We start from the raw sequence: 26583 nt of genomic DNA on the forward strand, positions 1-26583 counted from the left end.
TGGTTTGATGTCCAGTCCTTGTGTTTCTTGGCCCAAGCAAATCTATTCTTTTTCTTGTTCTTCCTCAGTAGCGGCTTCTTTGCAGCAATTGGACCCTGAAGGCCTGATTCACGCAGTCTCCTCTGAACAGTTGATATTGAGATGTGTCTGCTACTTGAACTGTTAATTTGCGGTTTCTGAGGCTGGTAACTCTAATGAATTTATCCTCAGCAGCAGAGGTAACTCTTGGTCTTCCTGTCCTGGGCGGTCCTCATGAGAGACAGTTTCATCAGAGCCTTTGATGGTTTTCACGACGGCACTTGAGGATACATTCAAAGTTCTTGAAATGTTCTGGATTGACTGACCTTCCTGTCTTAAAGTAATGATGGACTGTCGTTTCTCTTTACTTAGTTGAGTGTTTCTTACCATAATATGGATTAGAACTGTAGTCCAATAGGCCGATTCACTGTAGAGAACTGTGCACTAACCCTGCCTCTGCACAACACAACTGATGCTCTCAAACACATTAAGAAGGCAAGAAATTCCACAAATGAACTCTTGACAAGGCTCACCTGTTAACTGAAAACCATTCCAGGTGAACACCTCATGGAGCTGATTGAAAGAATCCCAAAAGTGTGCAAAACTGTCATCAAAGCAAAAGGTGGCTACTTAGAAGAATCTAAAAATATAAAACATATTCTGGTTTGTTTAACACTTTTTTGTTTCCCATATAATTCCATATATGTTCCTAGATGTTTTTAATATTAATCTGCAATGTAGAAAAAAAATTAAAATAAAGAAAAACCATTGAATGAGAAGTTGTGTCCAAACTTTTGACTGGTACTGTATATATATACAGTGGGGCAAAAAAGTATTTAGTCAGCCACCAATTGTGCAAGTTCTCCCACTTAAAAAGATGAGAGACGCCTGTAATTTTCATCATAGGTACACTTCAACTATGAGAGACAGAATGGGGGGAAAGAATCCAGGAAATCACATTGTAGGATTTTTAATGAATTAATTGGTAAATTCCTCGGTAAAATAAGTATTTGCAAGCAAGATTTCTGGCTCTCACAGACCTGTAACTTCTTCTTTAAGAGGCTCCTCTGTCTTCCACTCGTTACCTGTATTAATGGCACCTGTTTGAACTTGTTATCAGTATAAAAGACACCTGTCCACAACCTCAAACAGTCACACTCCAAACTCCACTATGGCCAAGACCAAAGAGCTGTCAAAGGACACCAGAAACAAAATTGTAGACCTGCACCAGGCTGGGAAGACTGAATCTGCAATAGGTAAGCAGCTTGGTGTGAAGAAATCAACTGTGGGAGCAATTATTAGAAAATGGAAGACGTACAAGACCACTGATAATCTCCCTCGATCTGGGGCTCCACGCAAGATCTCACCCCGTGGGGCCAAAATGATCACAAGAACGGTGAACAAAAATCCCAGAACCACACGGGGGGACCTCGTGAATGACCTGCAGGGAGCTGGGACCAAAGTAACAAAGGCTACCATCAGTAACACACTACGCCGCCAGAGACTCAAATCCTGCAGTGCCAGACGTGTCCCCCTGCTTCAGCCAGTACATGTCCAGGCCCGTCTGAAGTTTGCCAGACAGCATTTGGATGATCCAGAAGAGGATTGGGAGAATGTCGTATGGTCAGATGAAACCAAAATAGAACGTTTTGGTAAAAACTCAACTCGTCGTGTTTGGAGGAGAAAGAATGCCGAGTTGCATCCAAAGAACACCATACCTACTGTGAAGCATGGGGGTGGAAACATCATGCTTTGGGGCTGTTTTTCTGCAAGGGGACCAGGACGACTAATCCGTGTAAAGGAAAGAATGAATGGGGCCATGTATCGTGAGATTTTGAGTGAAAACCTCCTTCCATCAGCAAGGGCATTGAAGATGAAACGTGGCTGGGTCTTTCAGCATGACAATGATCCCAAACACACCGCCCGGGCAACGAAGGAGTGGCTTCGTAAGAAGCATTTCAAGGTCCTGGAGTGGCCTAGCCAGTCTCCAGATCTCAACCCCATAGAAAATCTGTGGAGGGAGTTGAAAGTCCGTGTTGCCCAGCGACAGCCCCAAAACATCACTGCTGCAGAGGAGGTCTGCATGGAGGAATGGGCCAAAATACCAGCAACAGTGTGTGAAAAGCTTGTGAAGACTTACAGAAAACATTTGACCTCTGTCATTGCCAACAAAGGGTATATAACAAAGTATTGAGATGAACGTTTGTTATTGACCAAATACTTATTTTCCACCATAATTTGCAAATACATTCTTTAAAAATCAGACAATGTGATTTTCAGGATTTTCTTTTTTCTCATTTTGTCTCTCATAGTTGAAGTGTACCTATGATGAAAATTACAGGCCTCTCTCATCTTTTTAAGTGGGAGAACTTGCACAATTGGTGGCTGACTAAATACTTTTTTGCCCCACTGTATATAATATATATATATATATATTTTTTTATCTTAGTATCTTATGTTTTTCCTTTGTGTGTAATTTGTTCATAATCTTTATGTTGAATGAACTGGAATAACAGTCTGCTTTTTCTTTTTATTACTGTCACTGGACCCCAAACCCACCCACAGCATTACAAATATATATATACAGTGGGTACGGAAAGTATTCAGACCCCTTTAAATTTTTCACTCTTTGTTTCATTGCAGCCATTTGCTAAAATCAAAAAAGTTCATTTTATTTCTCATTAATGTACACTCAGCACCCCATCTTGACAGAAAAAAACAGAAATGTAGAAATTTGTGCAAATTTATTAAAAAAGAAAACCTGAAATATCACATGGTCATAAGTATTCAGACCCTTTGCTCAGTATTGAGTAGAAGCACCCTTTTGAGCTCGTACAGCCATGAGTCTTCTTGGGAACGATGCAACAAGCTTTTCACACCTGGATTTGGGGATCCTCTGCCATTCTTCCTTGCAGATCCTCTCCAGTTCCGTCAGGTTGGATGGTGAACGTTGGTGGACAGCCATTTTCAGGTCTCTCCAGAGATGCTCAATTGGGTTTAGGTCAGGGCTCTGGCTGGGCCAGTCAAGAATGGTCACAGAGTTGTTCCGAAGCCACTCCTTTGTTATTTTAGCTGTGTGCTTAGGGTCATTGTCTTGTTGGAAGGTGAACCTTCGGCCCAGTCTGAGGTCCAGAGCACTCTGGAAGAGGTTTTCTTCCAGGATATCTCTGTACTTGGCCGCATTCATCTTTCCTTCAATTGCAACCAGTCGTCCTGTCCCTGCAGCTGAAAAACACCCCCATAGCATGATGCTGCCACCACCATGTTTCACTGTTGGGATTGTATTGGGCAGGTGATGAGCAGTGCCTGGTTTTCTCCACACATACCGCTTAGAATTAACGCCAACAAGTTCAATCTTGGTCTCATCAGACCAGAGAATCTTATTTCTCATAGTCTGGGAGTCCTTCATGTGTTTTTTGGCAAACTCTATGCGGGCTTTCATATGTCTTGCACTGAGGAGAGGCTTCCGTCGGGCCACTCTGCCATAAAGCCCCGACTGGTGGAGGGCTGCAGTGATAGTTGACTTTGTGGAACTTTCTCCCATCTCCCTACTGCATCTCTGGAGCTCAGCCACAGTGATCTTTGGGTTCTTCTTTACCTCTCTCACCAAGGCTCTTCTCCCACGATTGCTCAGTTTGGCTGGACGGCCAGGTCTAGGAAGAGTTCTGGTCGTCCCAAACTTCTTCCATTTAAGGATTATGGAGGCCACTGTGCTCTTAGGAACCTTGAGTGCTGCAGAAATTATTTTGTAACCTTGGTCAGATCTGTGCCTTGTCACAATTCTGTCTCTGAGCTCCTTGGACAGTTCCTTCGACCTCATGATTCTCATTTGCTCTGACATGCACTGTGAGCTGTAAGGTCTTATATAGACAGGTGTGTGCCTTTCCTAATCAAGTCCAATCAGTTTAATTAAACACAGCTGGACTCCAATGAAGGAGTAGAACCATCTCAAGGAGGATCAGAAGAAATGGACAGCATGTGAGTTAAATATGAGTGTCACAGCAAAGGGTCTGAATACTTATGACCATGTGATATTTCAGTTTTTCTTTTTTAATAAATTTGCACAAATTTCTACATTTCTGTTTTTTTCTGTCAAGATGGGGTGCTAAGTGTACATTAATGAGAAATAAAATGAACTTTTTTGATTTTAGCAAATGGCTGCAATGAAACAGAGTGAACAATTTAAAGGGGTCTGAATACTTTCACGGTATATATAAAAAGTCAAGAGTCAATGGTCTGCTTTTTAAGTAAAGGTTTAATTACAGCCACTTTAAAAGCCTGCGGTACATAGCCGGTTACAATAGATAGGTTGATCTGATCTAATATGGAAGTATTAATTAAAGGGAAGACTTCCTTAAAAAGTTTAGTTGGGATGAGATCTAACAGACAGCTAGAGGATCCAGATGAAGAAATAATTCTAGTTAACTCAGAGAGCTCAACAGGAGAGAAATGTTCCAAGTTTACATCTGGTCCTACAGTTGCTTTCAGGGCTGCTGTGCTTAACATCACATCAGTGATGGTGTCAGGAAGGGTCGGCCCCATTCTCTCCCTAATACATGGATACTGGATACAGTTGTTTAATGGCGGCTATTTACTGTACACCAAGTTTACTTTGGAATAACACAACTGATGGTCTCATTAAGAAGGTAAAAAAAATACCACCAGTTAGCTTTTGACCTGGTTCACCAGTTAACAGAAAACTATTCAAGGTTTATGTTGGAAGAGAAAATCATCATAATTATTAAAGTAACTAAATCTTTCAGATGGATGTAGTGGAGTACAGAGTATAAAGTGGTGTGTGTTTCTAACATTGTACAGTTCTGTTATAGGAACCTGACTGTATTAAGTGCCCTGAGATTTCGTATGTTGGGATTTAGGACAAACCAGTAATCACGGCAAAATGCCCGTCCTATACAGCAAAAACGTGGGATAGCCACGCTTGGCAACGTCTAGGCGTGACAGTTACCTGTACCTGTTTTCCTGTAGTGGCCAAAAATTAAACCTACTGCATGCTTTCAACCTTGTGATTTACAGGAAAATGAAACTATTGGCAGAGACACATGGTTGGGGAACAGAAAACAACTCAAGAACAACACGGTCACCTCCTGCATTCAAACCGCATTGTCCCGCATGGCCATCAGTGCTAAATGCCACCGACCCTCCCCCCCTCCCTCCTGATACCACGGAAGAGTCTCCTTTGTACCTGATCTCAATACCTCTGTTGCGGTACCTTGGTCACATGATCCTTCATCGCGTGACATTATGGTGCGTGAAAGCTTCACGCCTAGACAGCCCAAAGCGTGGCTATCTCACGGTTTGCTGTGGTGACGCTTCGCCATGACACTGGCTGGTCTGGGGCGACATAATTAAATGGAAACATAAAGCAGAAGCAGCTCAAAGGTGTACTTTCTGTTTATCACTACTGATGCTTGGGTTTCAACAAGCAGTTAAAGGCTGTGTTGTTTTCTGATGAGCTCTGATATTCTGCGTGCAAAGATAAATCTGCTTGATGATGGATTAGTGGATCAAATGTGTCCATATCAATAAAGAGTGCACGGTGGGTCAGTAATTTGCCTGGCAGGACTTTTTGAATTGATGATTCAGGGATTTTTGCTGTATGCCCAGGATCAAGACTTTTGGCAGCGGTGCCAGCGTGTTAAATCCCCAGTCATTGAAAAAACAGCTAAAGTAGGATCTGCTAACCCTTTGATTGAGGTTTATATAGCGGGGGCTCCGGTCCTGCTTTGTGAGACCACCATTTTCCCATAGGTGACTGGCTCTGGCACTCTTTGCAGGATGAGTAGTAAGGTAAGAGGGTGTTTCATGCATCAGGTTCTCTGTTAATGGTTGGCTTGATTAGCCTGAAGAGCTACTCTGTCGCTCCTCAAATTATGAAAAAGCATGATCAGAGTCTGAGCATGAAGCTGCAACTGCACAATAAACGAACTGAACTGGCATGAACAGCATCACTGTGCTGTAACCCGCTGTCTCCCCTGGACTCAGATCATATTCTACGAGGACAGAAACTTCCAGGGCCGTTCCTATGAGTGCGGCACCGACTGCCCTGACATGCACCCTCACTTCAGCCGCTGTAACTCCATCAAGGTGGAGAGCGGCTGCTGGGTGCTGTACGAAAAGCCCAACTACACTGGCTACCAGTACGTTCTGACCAGGGGAGAGTACCCGGACTACCAGCGCTGGATGGGCTACAACGACACCATCCGCTCCTGCCGTACCTTTTCCTACGTGAGTGACTAACTTCTGCTGCTGTAGTGAAAGAAATCCAAGAAATATCAGGCCATAATTTACGTTTCTTTTCAATGTGTGAGAAGAAGCTTGTTTGAAGTATTTGATGTTGTGGTTTCAGAGCCTGAAATGGGGACTTGCTCTGTTTTCTGTATTGTTGTCTTTGCATCAGGCCATAAATGATACATATATGGATTTCACTGCAGAAAAGTGATTTCTATGCATTTCATTCATTTAAGAACCTCAAAATCATTATCATGTGATTTAAGGTCAGGTGTAAAGCAAGCCTGAAATTACAAATCTCAATGGTATTCTATATAGAGGATAATCATTTATAGATTCAGGACCAAGAAAGCTGAATTTGTTTTTGTTGGTAACTACTTATAATTATGCCACATTGTTTTATTGACAGGTGTCTATTCTATATAAGTTCTGTCTGAGGTTTCTTTCTGTCAAAAGAACGTTTTTTCTTCCCTCTGCTGGAGGGATAATGTATGTACAATGTTGTGAAGTCCTGGTGTAAGGACTTTAATGTGTTAAGTTCCTTTAAAAAATAAGCTGTGTTATGATTTGGCGCTCTATAAATTGAATTGAGGTTCAAAATGGGCCTTTAGTTGTGTCTTTGCTGCTGAGAACATTGTTTCCGTTAAAGGAAACAGCACTACAGACGCTGTTATTGAACTTCTGTTCTCCTTCTCCAGACAAGCGAGGGGCCGTACCGCATCCGCATCTACGAGCGGCCCAACTTCCAGGGTCAGATGATGGAGTTCAGCGAGGACTGCCAGTCGGTGCAGGATCATTTCCGCAGCCGTGACATCTACTCCTGCAACGTCATGGATGGCTACTGGACCCTCTACGAGCACCCCAACTACCGTGGCCGGCAGTACTTCATGAGGCCCGGGGAGTACCGCAAGTTTAGCGACTGGGGGGCCACCTGCGCCACCACCGGGTCCTTCCGCAGAGTCACCGATTTTTAATCTGGAACCTTTGATTTTATTCACTTTCAATAAAAACTCCCTGTTCAACCTCTAAAAATCCTGGTGATGTGAACAACACTGTGTCAGTAACTGACCAAGCATCAGTATGATGTTGTTATAAATAACTTAATAAATGGAGCTTGTAAACTATTTCCTCTGCTCGTGAGTAAATGTTTATGTATTGGCTGGTTAAATAATTAGCGTATAAACTTTTTTATAAGCTTTTTAATCTGATCATTACTGGAACACAGCATCACTGTCATATATCACATATTAACACACATTATTCACACATTCCCTGAAGAGGTAGTATATATCTAAAATAGATGCAGCATTGTTATTCTACGTTTCTGTTGCATCAAATTTATTAGAGCTGCAATGTTTAGGTTAAATAACATCGTTGGCTTACTACACCTTTATTTACTCTCTAATTTACTGTTTAAAAAAAATGTAAAACTTGTGATGGAAACGCAGCGACCTTTCATACTTCAAACCTCAGCTTTCCAGCTGTTGCTGACTGAATTTCAAAAATAACTTTGTGCTAAAGGGTTAAAAGAAGCAATTCTTGTGTCTAAGAAACCTTCACTATATGTTTGTTTGTGTCATTCTATATTTTACTCAGTCATTTCAAATCCCACAGAAAATATATCAGTGTACATACATGATGATGTGGCCGAGTTAGCTGCCACAGAACGAGTACAGAGCACAGTAATAAACCGTTCTTTGGTTCATCATTCACATACCGAACTGCTCACACAACCTCTCTTTTAGTTTCTTGTGAATACACCGATCTGGTCCATTTAAAAACAAACAGCCGACGGGTGGGAGAACTCAGCAGTGACTGTTCCAGCACCGACCGTCACACTGTGGCTCTTGCTGGAAGCTCTGCAGTGTCCTTCGGCCTAAACAGAGGCTGACACACAGGAGTGGGAGGACTCGTGTAGAGTCTCTGCTGACACCAGAACTCATTACAATAACAACACCCCCACGGGCTAATGTATATAACACTGGTGGACATTACCTTCAGTGACCAGCGGAAGGCGGTTTGACCAGCAGCAGCCATTATGGGGAAGGTTTGTGTTCAGTTTTACCTCGCAGGCTCTCTGACGCTCGTTAAAATCAGGAATGATCTGACAGGATGCCTTTTCTGTTACATCAGATCATCTTCTACGAGGACAGGAATTTTGGAGGCCGTCACTATGAGTGCATGAGCGACTGCGCCGACCTGCACTCCATGTTCGAGCGCTGCCGCTCCATCCGGGTGGAGAGCGGCATGTTCATGATCTACGACCGGCCGAGCTTCATTGGGAACCAGTACCTGATGAGGAGGGGGGAGTACTCGGACTACATGGGCATGACTGGCTTGAATGACTGTGTCAGATCGTGCCGCATGATCCCCATGGTAAGGCCTTCGGTGGAACAACAGAAGTATCGTATAAACCATCACACTGCCTCTACTGGTATTTTAAATGAGGTCAAATATGTTCAGAAGGAATAAACTTCACTAGACACCCGTTAACATAATCTACCTTTGAAATAATGATCAAGGAGTTTAATATACAGTTAAACAATTTAGTTCATATTCAGACTTTTGTCCACAGTTAATGTTTTTATTAATGATTCTTGCCACAACTTTTGTCACATTTCAATGATTGTATTTTTCTATTTTACTAACTGCAAATGTCGGGCAAATAAATATGGTTATGCAGATTTGTATGTTTCATAACCCCAAAAACAACCTTTGGGGTTACTTTTTGAAGACATTACTTTCATCCCAGTTATCAGTTTCGGTGATGTTGTGTTCACGTCTGTACCGTGTATGTAAAGCCGGTTAGCGTAGCCTAGCATAAAGACTGCTACCTACTTATCTTTTAAAAGTTCAATAGTGTAAAAACGATGATTCCCTATTTTATTAGCAGGATGAACCGGGTCTGATTGTCGTCTTGCCTTTGGATTGAGCCAGGCTAGCCAGTTCCTTGTTCTTTCTATATGCTAAACTTGAATAAAGTGTAAAGTAAACCTTCTTACCTAACTCTCCACTACACCTATAAACGTATTTGCCAAAATATTAAACTATTCCTTGAAAAAACTCTGACTGGCAGACAAAAAAAAAAAAAATCCACTCAGTCGATTTAACCTTTGACCCTGGTGACCTCTGCAGCACAGCAGCGGCTTCAAGATGAGGCTGTACGAGCATTTCGACATGGGAGGTGAGATGATGGAGCTGGTGAACGACTGCCCCAACCTCATGGACCGCTTCCGCCTCTCCAACTTCAACTCCTGCACTGTGATGGACGGCCACTGGCTGCTGTACGAGCAGCCCAACTACAGGGGGCGCCACTACTACCTGAGGCCCGGCCAGTACAAGAGCTTCAGCGACTGGAGCGGCAACAGCTCCAGGGTCGGCTCCATCAGGCGTCTCATGGACCTCTAAAGACGGGACAACGGTTCTTGTGAAATGTCTGCTCTTTGCCTTGTTTCACACGCTGAATAAAATGGCGTCAGTGCTCAAGTGTATTCAGTTTTGTTCTTGCTCTCTCCGTCTGGAGGGCATGTTTTCCCCGGAGGATGTGACAGGGTTGTGGCCTGACATCCTGGCTCTCATCAGGGGACTGAATAAAATACTGCAAGCACTGACACTTACCAAGCCCAGACTCCAGCGTTATCTGTTGTCCACCTTTCACTGACACACATGGAAGATTCAGTTAAACAAAAGTAAAGCTGAAGATTTCCCTTAAAACAACATTTTAGGAACTGATTCCACCAAGAAGTCCATTTAGTAATTGTTTTGCAGCATTCAATCCTTTCACAACATCTTCAGCAGCAGTTTAAGTCCCTGAATTTTCAAGACTGAGCCAAAACAAAATGCTCAGAAAAGTTTTATTTATTTATTTTCTCTTCTACAAGTCTGTGATTACCACAGAGAGCAAGATCATGTGATGTGATTGAAAGTTTTATCCATAAAATATCATCTAAATATTACAGGATGGTATTTTTTTTATTTGGGAAGAAACATTATTATTATTGAACCAGCGTGTAATAACTGTGTATTTATTTGGACAGATATGAACCTCTCCACCAGAGGGCAGTGGTACAGTTGAAATTAAAGATAACACAAGGTCAAACCTGTTGCTGTTGACCAATACTTATGTGAACTACAGTACGCAGCGAAATGAAGACAAGATCATTGCTCCAAACACAGCTCAAAAAGTAATAGTTCATTACATTATCAACAAAACAGTAAGTGTAGTTTAAGTGTTACCAAAAGAAGAATTACAACGTCATATTTTACAAGACTTAAAACGGATCAACTAAAAAGTAAAAAAAAAAGCTTCATCGACCCTTGTAATTATCCACACGGATGTCTGGATGAGAGCAGGAACTCGAAAACACAACCATGAAAATAACAACGTTACACCTGCCGGCTCTCACCTGCACAAACGTACCTCAGGACAACACGGCGGCACCAACACCAAAGATTCCCAACTATTACAATATGAATGGCACATGCAGAGTCTGCATTTCACATTCACCACATATGTGATAAGTGTGAGTCTTCGGAGAGCTGTGGGCTAACAGGGCAGGCGACGCGGCCAACATGGGGAAGGTAAACACCGAACTCGTGTTCATATGTGATATGAGAAGTTCAAACTGGGACTTTTCTTGACCTTTATTAAGTGTTATGTGGAATTATTGTAAGAGTGATTGTGTTTTAATACCATGAAAACTGTTTTACTTAAGCAAACAAAGTAGTGTTAATTTGTATGTGTTGAACAGGTATTGTAGCACAAAAATTACGAAAAATTTATGTTTTCTATGTTTAGATTATTTTCTATGAGGACAAGAACTTCTGCGGCTGCCACTTCGAGTGCAGCAACGACTGCGCAGACTTGATGTGCCACCTCAGCTGCTGCACCTCCATCAGGGTGGAGAGCGGCTGCTTCATGATCTACGAGAAGCCCGACTTCACCGGGAACCAGTACTACCTGAGACGAGGGGAGTATCCCGACTGCCACCACTGGATGGGCGTCAACGACTCCGTCAGTGCCTGTCGCCTCATTCCCATGGTGAGCTACTCGTTTGTGGGCGGAGCCAGTTGTAGTACAGATTGTGTTAGCATCTATTTAACCACTGTTTATCTGTCTTTTGTAGTGAGTAAATTAACTGGTGACGATAGTTGAATGTTTTCTAACCATGGCAGCCATCCTTGTTTGGGTTTGGAAACAGCATTTGTTTTTTGTTTTTTTTCATTGAGGTGGTTGAAAGAGTCTTTGAGGATTGAAGAGATAACCTAATTTTTAAGAGCAAACCTTCTGGTTTTTTCTTTAAATTAATATATTTTTTCACTTTAAGTTAATTTATTTTGTAAAAAAACCAAGCGTTAGCTCTCTGAACTGAATGTATGCTAGTTCAGGCTGTAAACTGGGGCTCATCCTTACTCCTGAGTCCTTCATAATAGGTAGGTAGGTAGGTATATACTTTATTAATCCCCGAGGGGAAATTTTTTTGCCACAGCAGCATACATGCAGAAGCAATAATAGAAACAATAGAATAAAATAATAATAGAATAGAATAATATAATAGGAAAGCAATAAAATAAAATAGCAGTAAATAGCAGTAAAAAATATAAATATAAAATATAAAATGCACAGTACATACAGTATATATACAGTACATTATATATCTATATATATTATATACAACAAACCAATAAACACAGTCAACATATATATCTATATACATATATATATAGATATATATGTCTATATATATATACAGTACAGTATATATCTCTATATATAATATACATATAATATACAAGCAACCAAGAAAAACAGTTAACAGTGTTATTGTACTGTGATTGATTTTGCCAGAGGTGAGTTATTGTAAAGTCTTATGGCAGTGGGCAGGAATGATCTCCTGTATCAGGAATGATCTCCTGTATCTGTCCTTGTGACATCTTACAAGTTTTCTCCATTAACTGCACTATACAGTGGTGTGAAGAAGTGTTTGCCCCCTTCCTGATTTCTTATTTTTTTGCATGTCTGTCACACTTAAATGTTTCAGATCATCAAACAAATATAAATATTAGTCAAAGATAACAAGTAAACACAAAATGCAGTTTTTAAATGAAGGTTTTTATTATTAAGGGAGAAAAACAATCCAAACCCACATGGCCCTGTGTGAAAAAGTGTTTCCCCCTAAACCTAATAACTGGTTGGACCACCCTCAGCAGCAACAACTGCAATCAAGCTTTTGTGATAACTTGCAATGAGTCTTTTCCAGCTGTGGAGGAATGTTGGCCGACTCATCTTTACAGAGTTGTTGTTGTAATTCAGCCACATTGGAGGGTTTTCCAGCACCAACCTCCTTTTTAAGGTCATGCCACAGCATCTCAAGAGGATTCAGGTCAGGACTTTGACGAGGCCACTCCAAAGTCTTCATTTTGTTTTTCTTCATCCATTCAGAGGTGGACTTGCTGGTGTGTTTTGGATCATTGTCCTGCTGCAGAACCCAAGTTGGCTTCAGCTTGAGGTCACGAACAGACGGCCGGACGTTCTCCTTCAGGATGTTTTGGTAGACGGTAGAATTCATGGTTCCATTTATCACAGCAAGTCTTCCAGGTCCTGAAGCAGCAAAACAGCCCCAGACCATCACACTACCACCACCATATTTTACTGTTGGTATGATGTTCTTGTTCTGAAATGCGGTGTTACTTTTACGCCAGATGTAACGGGACACACACCTTCCAAAAAGTTCAACTTTGGTCTCATCAGTCCACAGAGTATTTTCCCAAAAGTCTTGGGGATCATCAAGATGTTTTCTGGCAAAAATGAGACGAGCCTTAATGTTCTTTTTGCTCAGCGGTGGTTTTGGTCTTGGAACTCTGCCATGCAGCCAGTTTTGCCGAGTCTCTTTCTTCTGGTGGAGTCATGAACACTGACCTGAACTGAGGCAAGTGAGGCCTGCAGTTCTTTGGATGTTGTCGTGGGGTCTTTTGTGACCTCTCGGATGAGTCGTCGCTGCTCTCTCGGGGTAATTTTGGTCGGCCGGCCGCTCCTGGGAAGGTTCACCACTGTTCCATGTTTTCTCCATTTGTGGATAATGGTTCTCACTGTGGTTCTCTGGAGTCCCAAAGCTTTAGAAATGGCTTTAGAACCTTTTCCAGACTGATAGATCTCAATTACTTTCTTTCTCATTTGTTCCTGAATGTCTTTGGATCTCAGCATGATGTCTATCTTCTGAGGATCTTCTGGTCTCCTTCACTTTGTCAGGCAGGTCCTATTGAAGTGATTTCTGGATTGAGAACAGGTGTGTCAGTAATCAGGCCTGGGTGTGGCTCGAGAAATTGAACTCAGGTGTGATAAACCACAGTTAAGTTATGTTTTAACAGGAGGGGGCAAACACTTTTTTACACAGGGCCATGTGGGTTTGGATTGTTTTTCTCCCTTAATAATAAAAACCTTCATTTAAAAACTGCATTTTGTGTTTACTTGTGTTATCTTTGACTAATATTTAAATTTGTTTGATGATCTGAAACATTTAAGTGTGACAGACATGCAAAAAAAATTGAAAATCAGGAAGGGGGCAAACACTTTTTCACACCACCGTATCTGTCCAAATCTATCTATCTATCTATCTATCTATCTATCTATCTATCTATCTATCTATCTATCTATCTATCTATCTATCTATCTATCTATCTATCTATCTATCTATCTATCTATCTATCTATCTATCTATCTATCTATCTATCTATCTATCTATCTATCTATCTATCTATCTATCTATCTAGGTAGGTAGGTAGGTAGGTAGAAATTTTTTCGCCACAGCAGCATACATACAGAAGCAATAATAGAAACAATAGAATAAAATAATAATAGAATAGAATAATATAATAGAAAAGCAATAAAATAAAATAGCAGTAAATAGCAGTAAAGAATATAAATATAAAATATAAAATGCACAGTATATACAGTATATATATACAGTACATTATATATCTATATATATTATATACAACAAACCAATAAACACAGTCAACATATATATGTCTATATATACATACAGTACAGTATATATAATATACATATAATATATTATATATCTATATCTATCTATCTATCTATCTATCTATCTATCTATCTATCTATCTATCTATCTATCTATCTATCTATCTATCTATCTATCTATCTATCTATCTATCTATCTATCTATCTATCTATCTATCTATCTATCTATCTATCTATCTATCTATCTATCTCACCGATGACTAAACTATCATTTCCCTTTATATGTATAGTTCAGATCATGTTTAGTAACCTTTATTCACATAGCTGAGCTCCACCCATACCAGCCCAAAGAGCTTCTTTTATGTAAACAATAACAAATGATACTGAACACACACACTCACAATAGAAAGCTAGCGAGCTACTGGTTGGAGATCCCTGTATAAGATACTTATCTGTTGTCAGCACTAACTGGGAGTTGGTGCATCTCCACCTTTAAAGAACCAGGACGCTGAATCAGCTCGGAAGCTAAGCAACGTTGCTGTGGATGGGCGGAGCAACAAAGCCTATTTCAGCCCACAGACTGGATATAAAAGTGAACGTAGCTTACGCAGCTAAAAAAATTAGGCAGATACAGAAGTATCTTAAGCTACAATACCAGCGAGTGCCACTAGAGGTCGGCTCCAAAAAGCCTCCGGCTCCATAGACTCCCATTCAACTTCTCTCATCAAATCCAAAGTGAATAAAATGTGTCCATCAGTTATCTCAGTGTTGTTAGCTAAAGTCACTCCTTCTTATTAGTTTTCTGGAGGTCCATCTGAAAATAATCCCTCATTCATTAGAAAAGAAGATTCAAGAAAACCTGTTTTTGGGGGCGTGTCTGTTTGATTGACAGGCCTGTGGTGCAGTCAGGTTACAGCTATCGGTGGGCGGGACGTAGTATCGTCAGGTTTCCAATCAGATCGGTCAGATCCATCGCTGGCTCCTCCCCCAGCTCGTCCAAATATGGTCACTTCCTGCTCCAAACCGCTCCAAACTAGTAAAGATGGTGACGGACAGAATCTGAACTGGAGGATTCATAACGTTCACAAACCAACACTGACATCACTGATGGTTGCTGCTTGGTTTGGACGTTTACACTGAGGTCCCACTTCCTGCTTGGCCGACGATACAAAGCTAAGAGTACAACCATGACACAAGCGAAACAGCCAGCAGTTACTCTTCCTGTTTATCTAGAAAATTAGAGGCAACGACACGTCTACGACACAATCCAAGAGAGCGACGACTACAGTGACAATGGCAGCGGCCAACTCTTGAATATTTATGCTTCACTTTTGTACAAAGAAATGGGAGGAAGCACACAGTATACAGCAGGGACGAGCAAGTACACCATTATCTGTATCTGTATCTGTTACACCAACTAAATTATCTATATCTGTACTTGGAGGGGCGGGGCTTAGACCAGAAATGGGCGGGAAATAAGCCTGAGATTGAAATGGTTTGATCAGAAAATTGCTAAATTTATCATTTATTAGAAAACTAACAGAACAGCGTCAGAATTGAGTTTCAGAGCAATGTTTTGATCACAAGAGTAAAAGAACTATTTAAAGAACAAGTTATATTTATTGACTAGTCTACATATGTTCTGGCTCAAGTGTAGGTCTAACCAGTCCAAATTGCCACATCCATCATAAATTTCTAATACATAATGTAGAGATACATATTTCTAAATGATGCACATCTTTCAACCATTCAAAGAATATATGAATACTGTATGTTTATAAAGTGTTGAAACCATCCTTACAGCCATCATTAATAATGCAGGACAATAATAATCATTGTACTAGGATGTAAAGCCACAGCTGGGTGTGTTTCTGAGGAGGTGATTTATTTAATAATACCCCTTTCCTATTTGAACCAGAAGCCCGGGTCATTCATCATGCGCCTGTACGAGCGGCTCGAGTTCGGCGGTCAGATGATGGACCTGGTGGACGACTGTCCCAGCGTCATGGACCGCTTCCACATAAATGACATCTTCTCCTGCAATGTGAAAGACGGCAACTGGCTCTTCTACGAGCACCCGAACTACCAGGGCCGGATGTACCTGATCCGGCCCGGGGAGTACAAGAGGTTCAGCGAGTGGGGAGGCCGAAACGCTAGAGTCGGCTCCATCAGACGCATCATGGAGTACTGACCTGTTTGGAGCCTTTCAGCACTACATGGAGGTTTTGGAGCAGCGTCATGGCTTCAGATAACGACCAACAAGACGAGAGAGAGAGCGCACAAACAACTGCATGCATCTGTTTATTTGTTCACATTTAAAAGTCTTAGTGTCCTGATAATCTTTTTAAATATTATTCAGATGATTCACTGATGTCAGAAAAAGGACTCTGCAGAACCGTACACCATCAGCACAAACAACAACACACTCCTGGACCTGTTCTTCATCAAACACTCACCAGTGTAATAAAGTTATTACCAAATGGAGTCTCTATAGTGAATTCAGTTGTGCGGAGAAGCTGAGACGTTTAAAACTTGTGAAATGAGGTTCAAAGTGTTAATCTGATCTGCGCGAGAGATCTAAGAAAATCCTTAATATGAAGTCATAATAAGCATTTTACAACAAAAAGAGCTGAAGCGAGCTGCTCAGCTGTAGATTGTAGACACTATAATGTGTTGTCCTGATTAAATACCGGTTTTATCCTGCTGATGCTGCGCAGGATGCCGTCTATCACTATTGTACGCTGGCATTTTCGGGAGGAAATTGTGATGAACATGGAGGAAAGAACAATGACTCATCACACCAAGAGTCATCTATACATAAACAGATTTCCACCCACCCATGATGCCCCCACCTCTGATCCATCATCACTGTAAGGGATATATTTGAATGACAATACTTTATGCTGTGCAATCACACGGCTGCCCTTTCTCTCTTTTTTTTTTTTTTATAAAGCAGCGTGTGGCTTGGCTCAGGGACAGCATTGACGGCTAATACAGTTGTTGCCAACATAACCATGGGGAAGGTAAAGAAGCTTAGTTTTACACACCTGTAAATGTGTTTTCGGAGTATTTTGCAGCACTTTGTTACAGAATCTTTGTGCGTTGCTTTTCGCAGATCATATTTTACGAGGACAGAAATTTCCAAGGTCGCTCTCATGAGTGCAGCAGCGACTGCGCCGACCTCCACACCTTCTTCAACAAATGCAACTCCATCCGGGTGGAGAGCGGCTGCTTCATGGTGTACGAGCGGCCCAACTACATGGGCCACCAGTACTACCTGAGGAGAGGAGAGTACTCTGATAACCAGCGTGCGATCGGCATCAATGACTGCGTGCGTTCTTGCCGTATGATCCCACAGGTAGGTCATTAGCACTTGTGAATTTGTTTTAAAAGGCTGTGTTAAATGCTCGTCTTGAATACCAACTGGAGAAGGTAACAGAGACTTTGACCCCACACCAGCACCGAGGCTCCTACAGGATGAGGCTGTACGAGCGCTCCGATATGTCTGGCCAGATGCACGAGCTGATGGACGACTGTCCAAACGTCCAGGACCGGCTTAGCATGTCCGACTTCAACTCCTGCAACGTGATGGACGGCCACTGGCTGCTGTACGACCAGCCCAACTACAAGGGCAGAGTGTACTACCTGAGGCCCGGGGAGTACCGCCAGTACAGCGACTGGGGAGGAGTCAGCCCACGGCTCGGCTCCATCAAGAGGATCACAGACTTCAACTGAAGAATTGTTTTGATGCTTCTTTCGCTGTCTGTTTCCACAATAAACTTTAAGAGCGTCATAAAACATTTATCCTTTATTGTGTGTATCTGCCACTTCTCAGCTGTGCTTTGTTCACTATTTTACAAAGTAAGACACAATTTAAATGTGCAGATTTCCTCTCCCAGCGAAATGTTAAAGAAAGGAGAGTGTCTGGCAGCTGTGGGTTACACAGCGTGTCTCCTGGTTAGCTCGCCCACTGCACTGTAATCTCCTCTAGGCTCAGGCATACCATCCCAAACAATGTCCTGTCCTGGTTTGTGCCCCTGATGGGATTAGCTGGTCTCTGTGGCGGGAAAATGTATCCACACCATTACAGACCAGCCGGAGAGAAGCAGCACAGACTGTGGAGCAGCAAACTGATTCTGGACAGAACCAACAGCAAAATATAAAATATGACAAACAGTAAAAAAATCTGGATTGATCTGGTAAAACAGGAGACATCTCGTATAAACACAAATTATAAGTGTCCAGACGGTCACACTAATAATTCATTTACTTTTCTTAAAATATCTTGAGATACATCGATACATAAAGCCAGTCATATATACTCTGTTCATGGCTGTCTTCATGTTCTTGGGAAAAAAAAAAAAAATGTATATATTTTGGACAAAAATTAAAATTTTCTTCTAAGGGACAGACATCAGATAAGTTTCAGGAATCTGTCGTCATAGTTATTTTATGTGATGTATAATAAATAACATGAATGGTAATTTAATAAACATAAATCTAAATTGACATTATAAGTTTGATAACTGACACATCATTAGAGGTGTAATATACATGTTACTATCCCTGCAGTTATTAATTAAATCTAGTTATCATCCATTATATAAATGGATCTCACGTATTATAAAGTTGAGATTTATCATGTCACCACGGATAAATAAATAAATCAATGGTGGCACGTGAGCTGTGGTGGAAATTGATTTCATTAAATAATAATAGTAATCATTATTTGCTATATCTGGTCCAAAAGAGAGAAAACATGCTCTCAGTTTAATATCGCAGAAGGAGTCTTCATGAATAAAAATAAATATGGCTGTGATTCATCCAGAGAAGTTAAAACTACCACATAACTGAAGAACAAGTCAAATATGACAGAATCTGGCAGTAAATGTATTGTTCGTAAGTAAAAGCATTGCACACACACACACACACACACACACACACACACACACACACACACACACACACACACACACACACACACACACACACACACACACACACCGAGTACACGCTAACATTGTATATGATCATGTAAAACTCCTGTTAAAGTCTTGATGTCCAGTGGACACAGACCAGCAGCAGAGGATCCACTTACTTATTTGCATACCATGCAGCTGCTCAGGGAGAGCAGCAGTGAAGGTCAATGGCTTCCTCCTCTGTTACGCAACATATTTAATGCGACAGGGCCGTTCCATATTGTTCTGCAGCCATTGTGCGCTGGATGTGTGGATACCATACTAGTGTTTTCCTTTGTACCTGCATGTCAAAACACCAAACCAGTTAATTATTTATCCTTCTTTTTTCAAATACAAATCCATATTTCTGACCCAATGTTGTGCTCCAACAAAAAGGTAAACATGTGCCAGTAGCCTTCAGTTATAACTACGACAGGATTTGAATAACAAAGCTTTGTTTGTGAAGAGGTGGTATAAAAAGCCCTGAAAACATGGGGAATCTCTCCAACGGAGACCATGGGCAAGGTGAGTAATGTGTTTCCTCTCTGCTGAGTTACTACACAGCTTATCAGTCTGTTTGATTTCGAACACAAAGCTACACTTTTGTTGAAAAATGTTAATGAAGCACAGTCCAACTGCTGGTCTTGATGCTTTTTTAAAAACCTTTCCGCCAGATTATCTTTTACGAAGACAAGAACTTCCAGGGTCGGAGCTATGAGTGCAGCAACGACTGCATGGACCTTCACTCATACTTCAGCCGGTGCAATTCCATCCGGGTGGAGAGCGGCTGCTTCATGATCTACGAGCGACCCAACTTCATGGGCCACCAGTACTTCATGAGGAGGGGCGAGTACCCCGACTACCAGAGGTGGATGGGCTTCAGTAGCTGCATCCGCTCGTGCCGGATGATTCCCCTGGTAAGAACAGTGAAAGACACACTTTGGCACAGCTCTCTGAATATTGAATCATTAACATCTAGTCAGGAACCGGTTGTTGTTTGTTGTCTGATGTGTGACCGTTGTTTGTCGGTTTTCCACAGTACCGAGGCTCCTACAGATTGCGTATCTACGAGAAGCCCGACTTCAGCGGCCACATGATGGAGTTCATGGACGACTGTCCCTGCGTGTCTGACCGTTTCCACCACCGCCATGTCTACTCCTCGAACATTATGAACGGCTTCTGGATCTTCTACGAGTACCCCAACTACCGAGGCAGACAGTACTTCCTAAGACCCGGGGAGTACAGGAGGTACCGCGACTGGTGCGCGACTTGTGCCATCGTCGGCTCCTTCAGGAGGGTCACTGAATTTTAGCCATTAAAAAACCTCGCTGTAAATATTAAACACTTTGTTTATTAAAGATGTTGAATTTTTAACCTGCTGTGTGAATGTGTTTTCATTCATTTCTTCAAGGTTGGCTTTGAAGTGCGATTTTGTTGCTTTGGGTAAAGACAAGGAGCCTTGAAACATGTTAAATATGTCTTTGTATGTTTTGTACTATGTAAATACTGTGAACACGAGGCCAATCAAAGCCCCTTTTGTGTTGTAATTACAAGCCACAGCCATAACAATACTGCAGTACTGCAAAGCAAATAAACCATCCATCAAGCTGGAGACACCTTAATATTGTCCAATGACTCTTAGTCTCTCACCCAAACTGGAAAGCAGAGAAACAGATTGTATTGTTGTTGTTTATCTCCCACCTGGTCCTTATTCAGAGTTTCTAACTGAATTCTGACTTTTGATCAGATTTAGTGCTGAGTTCAGATAAAGTGATGATAGTGGGAGACTTTAACATTCATGTTGACATGGACAACGACAGCCTCAATTCTACTTTCAGATCATTATTAGATTCTATAGGCTTTTCTCAGAATGTCAATAAACCCCGTCACCGTGGTAACCACACCCTCCATCTGGTTCTGTCGTATGGGATGGAAACTGAAAATGTAATAGTATTTCCTCCAAACCCTGTTTTGTCGGACCACTTCTTATTAACATCTGAAGTTACAATAATGGACGACACAGCATGTGGGAATAAATCCCACGTCAGTAGATGTCTGTCAGATGATGTCGTGGCCAAGTTTAAGGAAGCAGTTACATGTTTATCCTCTTCGATGCCGTGTGTTAAAGCAGTGGAAGACATCTACGTTGATCTTAGTCACACACTAGTGGATCATCTGGTAGAAAACACTGCAGCATCTCTGCTACAACTATAGATGATGTCGCCCCTCTGAAGAAGAGAGTCATGAACCAGAGGACGTTGTCTCCATGGTACAACTCAGAACTACGTTCTGCTAGGCAGCGACTAGAAAGATGGAAAGGAAATGGAGTTCCACTAATTTAGAAGAATTTCACCTGCCTGGAAGGATAGTCTAATATTATATAAGAAAGCTCTTCGTAAGGCCAGGACTTTATATTATTCATCATTAATAGAGGACAACAAGAACAACCCCAGGTTTCTTTTCATCACTTTAGCAGGCTGACAAAGAGTCCCAGTTCTGTTGAGCCCTCTGTTCCTTCAGCTCTCAGCAGTAATGACTTCATTAACTTCTTTACTAATAAAATTCTTCCTATCAGGGAGAGAATCGGGCCGACCCTTCCTGACACCATCACTGATGTGATGTTAAGCACAGCAGCACTGAAAGCAACTGTAGGACCAGATGTAAACTTGGAACATTTCTCTCCTGTTGAGCTCTCTGAGTTAACTAGAGTTATTTCTTCATCTGGATCCTCTAGCTGTCTGTTAGATCTCATCCCAACTAAACTTTTTAAGGAAGTCTTCTCTTTAATTAATACTTCCATATTAGATCAGATCAACCTATCTATTGTAACCGGCTATGTACCGCAGGCTTTTAAAGTGGCTGTAATTAAACCTTTACTTAAAAAGTTGACTCTTGATCAGCTGTTTTAGGAAACTACAGACCAATTTACAACCTGACGTTTATTTCTAAAATCCTTGAAAAAGTTGTTGCAAATCAACTTTGTGATCATTTACAAAGGAATGATCTGTTTGAAGATGTTCAGTCTTTAGAGTTCATTATAGCACAGAAACAGCTCTGGTGAAAGTTACTAACGACCTTTTATTAGCCTCAGATAATGGACTCGTCTCTGTACTTGTTCTTCTGGACCTCAGTGCTGCTTTTGATACGATTGATCATATGATGTTATTACAGAGATTAGAAGACATTACGAGGATTAAAGGAACTGCATTAGACTGGTTCAAATCCTACTTATCAGATAGATTCCAGTTTGTCCATGTCAACAATGAGTCTTCCAGACAAACAAGAGTTAGTTATGGAGTTCCACAAGGCTCAGTGTTAGGCCCAATACTTTTTACTTTCTACATGCTTCCATTAGGAGATGTCATCAGGAAGCACTGCATCAACTTCCATTGTTATGCAGATGACACTCAGCTATATCTTTCTATAAAACCAGATGAAACTAATCAGTTAGTAAAACTTGAAGCCTGTCTAAAAGACATAAAGGCCTGGATGACCAAAAACTTCCTGCTTCTAAATTCAGACAAAACAGAAGTTCTTGTACTTGGTCCTAAACACCTCAGAAACTCTTTCTGTAATCACGTAGTTACTCTAGATGATGTTGTCTTGGCCTCCAGAAAAACTGTGAGGAACCTTGGAGTCATCTTTGATGAGGATTTGTCCTTTAGACACCATATAAAGCAAATCTCCAGAACTGCCTTCTTTCATCTACGTAATATTAATAAAATCAGGAAAATCCTTCCTCAGCGTGATGCAGAAAAACTCATCCATGCGTTTGTTACTTCTAGACTAGATTATTGTAATTCCTTGTTGTTAGGATGTCCAAATTACTCATTAAAAACCTGCAGCTGATCCAAAATGCTGCAGCAAGAGTACTGACAGTATTTAACAAGAGAGATCATATTTCTCCAGTTTTATCTTCTCTTCACTGGCTTCCTGTGAAATCAAGAATAGAATTTAAAATTCTCTTGATGACTTACAAAGCTCTACATGACCAGGCTCCATCATATCTTAGAGATCTTATAGAACCATATAATCCTAGCAGAGCACTTCTCTCTCAGTACGCTGGTCTACTTGTGGTTCCTAGAGTTTCCAGAAGTAGAATGGGAGGCAGAGCTTCAGTTTTCAGGCTAAGAGGGAGTTTTTCCTTCCCTCTGTTGGAGGTTTTTCTCCCTTAAAGAGGATCTCTCCCCCCCCTCCTGGTTTATGTGGGAATTGTTGAATTGTTGAATTGTTGGGTTTCTCTGTATAATATTGTAAAGTCTTGCTGTAAGGACTTTAATCTCTTAAGTGCCATGAAATAACCTGTGTTGTGATTTGGCGCTATATAAATAAAATTGAATTGAATTGAATTGATTCTTGTTCATTGTATTACTCTATAGAATATAAATTATAAATCACTGTATACCATATTTATATGATTAATCCATAATTGTATATTTTTTACTACCATAAATCTTTCGGTTATTGGTACCACATTTTCCTGCAGCTACTTGCTGTATCCCATAATGTTCTGGTGATCAAAACAATTTTTATAATTTAACTAATTTACTTGTTGTTTAATGTAGAATAATGACTTTATTAATCTCAGTGGGGAAATTTAGTCATCACAGCAACTGAGGGAATATAGGTACGAACAGATAAGTACAAAAGAAAAACTTACAAATACGCACAAGAAAAATAGAATAAAATAAAAATAAAAAAATCTTTTAGGAAAAGTATTAAAAAAATATGTCAATAATTTAGATGTCACAAATATGAAAACACTTTGTGCTAAAGTACCAAACTCAAAAACATATTTTTTTTTCAAGCACCATCATCAAGCCATTATGTCTTTACCAAATTAATGCCATCACATTTTTTACAGTTATGGTAATTGGAGTTCAATCAGTCCTGCAATATTTAATATTTATTCTATCAATCTACGCAGTATCGGCAGAAATTCCCACAATTCCTCAGCAGTTACAGCCGGCCTTTCCAAAAAAAAAGTATAACTTCTCATTTCCAATCACCAGGCTCTTCAACCTCGTGAAAACAAACCACATGTGGAGAAGTAGGTATGTGTTGAATGAGCAGTTTTTTGTGTTGGATTTAAAACACATTTAAAGCACTTGTTTATAGAGAACATGTCGCCAATGTTTTCTATATTTCAGACAGACTGTTTTGGGAATCTATGTCACTTTCAGCACTCAGGAATTGTTCTGTGGTTCTTGTAAAGTCTGAAAATGAAGAAAAGATGAGAATTGAAAATATTTGCAGCTCTTGTTTATAGAATGTTCAGTGTGCATTTTTTAGCCTAAAAAAATAATTACATAGGATTTTTCATTTGGTAATTAAAAAATTAAAATCAAGATTTTCTTGCTTGACTTGAAATTTTTGCCCGTTCATTCAAACTGTTCATGTCACTGCATTTCTTCTGAAAAACTGCAGCAAAATCAAGCTTGCATTACTTAAAAAAAAAAAAAAACGGATTCAATGAATAACAATAAACTCGTAGTTTTGTAGCTATTTTGGTACATGACAATCTTCTAATAGCCTCAAACAATGGACTCGCCTCTGGACTTGTTTGTCTGGACCTCAGTGATGCGTTTGATGCGATTGATAATACGATTTTATTCAAGAGATTGGAAGATGTTATAAGGATCAAAGGAACTGCATTAGACTGGTTCAAATCCTACTTATCAGATAGATTCCAGTTTGATCATGTCAACAATGAGTCTTCCAGGCAAACAAGAGTTAGTTATGGAGTTCCACAAGGCTCAGTGTTAGGCCCAATACTTTTTACTTTGTACATGCTTCCATTAGGAGATGTCATCAGGAAGCACTGCATAAACTTCCATTGTTATGCAGATGACACTCCGCTATATCTTTCTATAAAACCAGATGAAACTAATCAGTGAGCAAAACTTTAAGCCTGTCTGTGGTGGCGGGGCATGGTTAGCTCAGCTGCAGGGGGGAGATAGTGATGGAGTGGTTCAGGGAACGGTGCCGGGAGGAGGATAATTGGCGCAGCTGAACAGAATCGGGGGATTTGGTTTCTCTCCTTTTACAAGTGAGCAGGACCTGGTGAGGAGGAGGACGAGAAGCAGCCTGGGAACGGACGCTCGGAGGCAGGGCAGGAGAGTGTCAGCATCGTGTACAGCAGAGTGTGTTCAGCAAGTGTGGGTTTAACAATAAAACGCAACCATAAACCAAACTTTGTGGCTCAGCGGGTCGTGTTGTGTCTCCAAGGGACCCCCATGGTAGCTCAGACGTGCTACACTGGTGCCCAATGTGGGGTATGGAGACAGGCGGACAGCAGAGTGAGACGCGGATGCAGCCGATCATTGTGCTGGGACAGATGCTGGGCGGGATCGTGGCAATGCAGCGCAATCAGGCGGAGGCAAACCGCCAGCTTCTGGGGACACTACAGGTGCAAGCAGAGCGACAGACCCGTGCCTGGGAACAGCTCGCGGGCCGGGCCGCAGGGGGCCCACTGGCACCCTTTTCGGGGACGTAAAGAGGGCCATTTTGGACCGCCTAGGCCTGTCCCCTGAAGACCACCAGAGGAACTTCTGGGAGGCTAAGCTGGGGTCCGGGGACCGGCCATTTGCCTACGCTCAGCGGCTGAGGGACTCGGCGACCAGATGGCTGCAGCCGGAGAACGCCGGAGAAGTGCCGGCGGTGATGGACAAAATTGTGATGGAGCAATTCACGGAAGGGCTGCTGGCCAGGACCGCGGCATGGGTCCGCGGTCACCGCCCGGTGACGCTGGAGGCTGCCATCACCCTGGCCAAAGACCACCTCACGGTCCATCCCGGCGGGCAGGGGGATGGGGGTCGCCCGCCGGCGGCAGCCCGACCAATTCCTGCTCCACGGAGGAGAATCCCACAGCCTGGGGTGGCCTGGGCCCTGCCGGCACCACGGGCACTAACACCCCCCCGGTTCCCCGAATACTTGGGAGCGGCCAGCCCCGGCACACTTCCCAACCTACAGGGGGTCCTCAACCACCAGGGCAGGAATGTTGAAGGTGTGGGCAGCCCGGACACTACCGGAGGGAGTGTCCATTGATGGAGGTGGGACAGACGGTTCGGGTTGCCGGGCCTCCAACATCCTCCCCCGGCCCAGGAGCGATGTATCGCGTTCCGGTAAGGATCTAGGGGGGTACACACTAGGTGATGGTGGATTCGGGCTGCATGCAGTCGCTGATCCACCAGAGCCTGGTTCAGCCCGGAGCATTGGTGGAGGCATCGTGGATGAGAATTAAGTGTGTGCATGGGGATATTCATGATTACCCGGTGGTGGCCGTAGAAATTAGATACGGGGGAAAAAACATAAAGTGAAGGTAGCGGTTAGCTCCCGCCTTACGCACCCCCTAATCTTGGGAACAGATTG

General features: G+C 41.8%; 4 protein-coding genes and 1 pseudogene across 5 annotated transcripts; all 5 read left to right on the forward strand.

Annotated features, from left to right (window-relative positions):
* Positions 1 to 5814: 5814 nt before the first annotated feature.
* LOC138634253 (gamma-crystallin M2-like) lies at positions 5815 to 7241 on the forward strand. The gene is made up of 3 exons (XM_069721027.1): positions 5815 to 5826; positions 6022 to 6264; positions 6966 to 7241. The coding sequence occupies exons 1-3, from the start codon at positions 5815 to 5817 to the stop codon at positions 7239 to 7241; spliced, it is 531 nt and encodes a 176-aa protein (XP_069577128.1).
* Positions 7242 to 8212: 971 nt separating this feature from the next.
* LOC138634249 (gamma-crystallin S-1-like) lies at positions 8213 to 9780 on the forward strand. The gene is made up of 3 exons (XM_069721021.1): positions 8213 to 8314; positions 8401 to 8643; positions 9403 to 9780. The coding sequence occupies exons 1-3, from the start codon at positions 8306 to 8308 to the stop codon at positions 9673 to 9675; spliced, it is 525 nt and encodes a 174-aa protein (XP_069577122.1). The 5' UTR covers positions 8213 to 8305; the 3' UTR covers positions 9676 to 9780.
* Positions 9781 to 10839: 1059 nt separating this feature from the next.
* On the forward strand, positions 10840 to 16445 carry LOC138634269 (gamma-crystallin S-1-like). 2 transcript variants are annotated; one of them, XM_069721045.1, is made up of 3 exons: positions 10840 to 10848; positions 11066 to 11308; positions 16173 to 16445. In XM_069721045.1, the coding sequence occupies exons 1-3, from the start codon at positions 10840 to 10842 to the stop codon at positions 16443 to 16445; spliced, it is 525 nt and encodes a 174-aa protein (XP_069577146.1). The 2 variants fall into 2 exon arrangements, with proteins under 2 accessions (XP_069577146.1, XP_069577147.1); XM_069721046.1 differs by having other exon boundaries at positions 16176 to 16445.
* A 696-nt stretch (positions 16446 to 17141) lies between these two features.
* LOC138634265 (gamma-crystallin S-1-like) lies at positions 17142 to 17989 on the forward strand (annotated as a pseudogene).
* A 1727-nt stretch (positions 17990 to 19716) lies between these two features.
* On the forward strand, positions 19717 to 20524 carry LOC138634266 (gamma-crystallin M2). Its single transcript, XM_069721042.1, has 3 exons — positions 19717 to 19737; positions 19887 to 20129; positions 20252 to 20524. The coding sequence occupies exons 1-3, from the start codon at positions 19729 to 19731 to the stop codon at positions 20522 to 20524; spliced, it is 525 nt and encodes a 174-aa protein (XP_069577143.1). The 5' UTR covers positions 19717 to 19728.
* Positions 20525 to 26583: the final 6059 nt, after the last annotated feature.

This window comes from Brachyistius frenatus, unplaced genomic scaffold, assembly GCF_029030835.1.
Source record: "Brachyistius frenatus isolate BFR_SWC_R1_liver_20210118 unplaced genomic scaffold, ASM2903083v1 Contig_255, whole genome shotgun sequence".
Classification (NCBI taxonomy): domain Eukaryota; kingdom Metazoa; phylum Chordata; class Actinopteri; family Embiotocidae; genus Brachyistius; species Brachyistius frenatus.

Bases quoted from the DNA above. Each gene is read 5' to 3' on its own strand.
- LOC138634266 (XM_069721042.1), top strand. The intron at 20,130-20,251 runs GTAAGAACAGTG...GGTTTTCCACAG, and splicing joins CGTGCCGGATGATTCCCCTG to TACCGAGGCTCCTACAGATT.
- LOC138634269 (XM_069721045.1), top strand. The intron at 11,309-16,172 runs GTGAGCTACTCG...TATTTGAACCAG, and splicing joins CCTGTCGCCTCATTCCCATG to AAGCCCGGGTCATTCATCAT.
- LOC138634249 (XM_069721021.1), top strand. The intron at 8,644-9,402 runs GTAAGGCCTTCG...TGACCTCTGCAG, and splicing joins CGTGCCGCATGATCCCCATG to CACAGCAGCGGCTTCAAGAT.
- LOC138634253 (XM_069721027.1), top strand. The intron at 6,265-6,965 runs GTGAGTGACTAA...CTCCTTCTCCAG, and splicing joins CCTGCCGTACCTTTTCCTAC to ACAAGCGAGGGGCCGTACCG.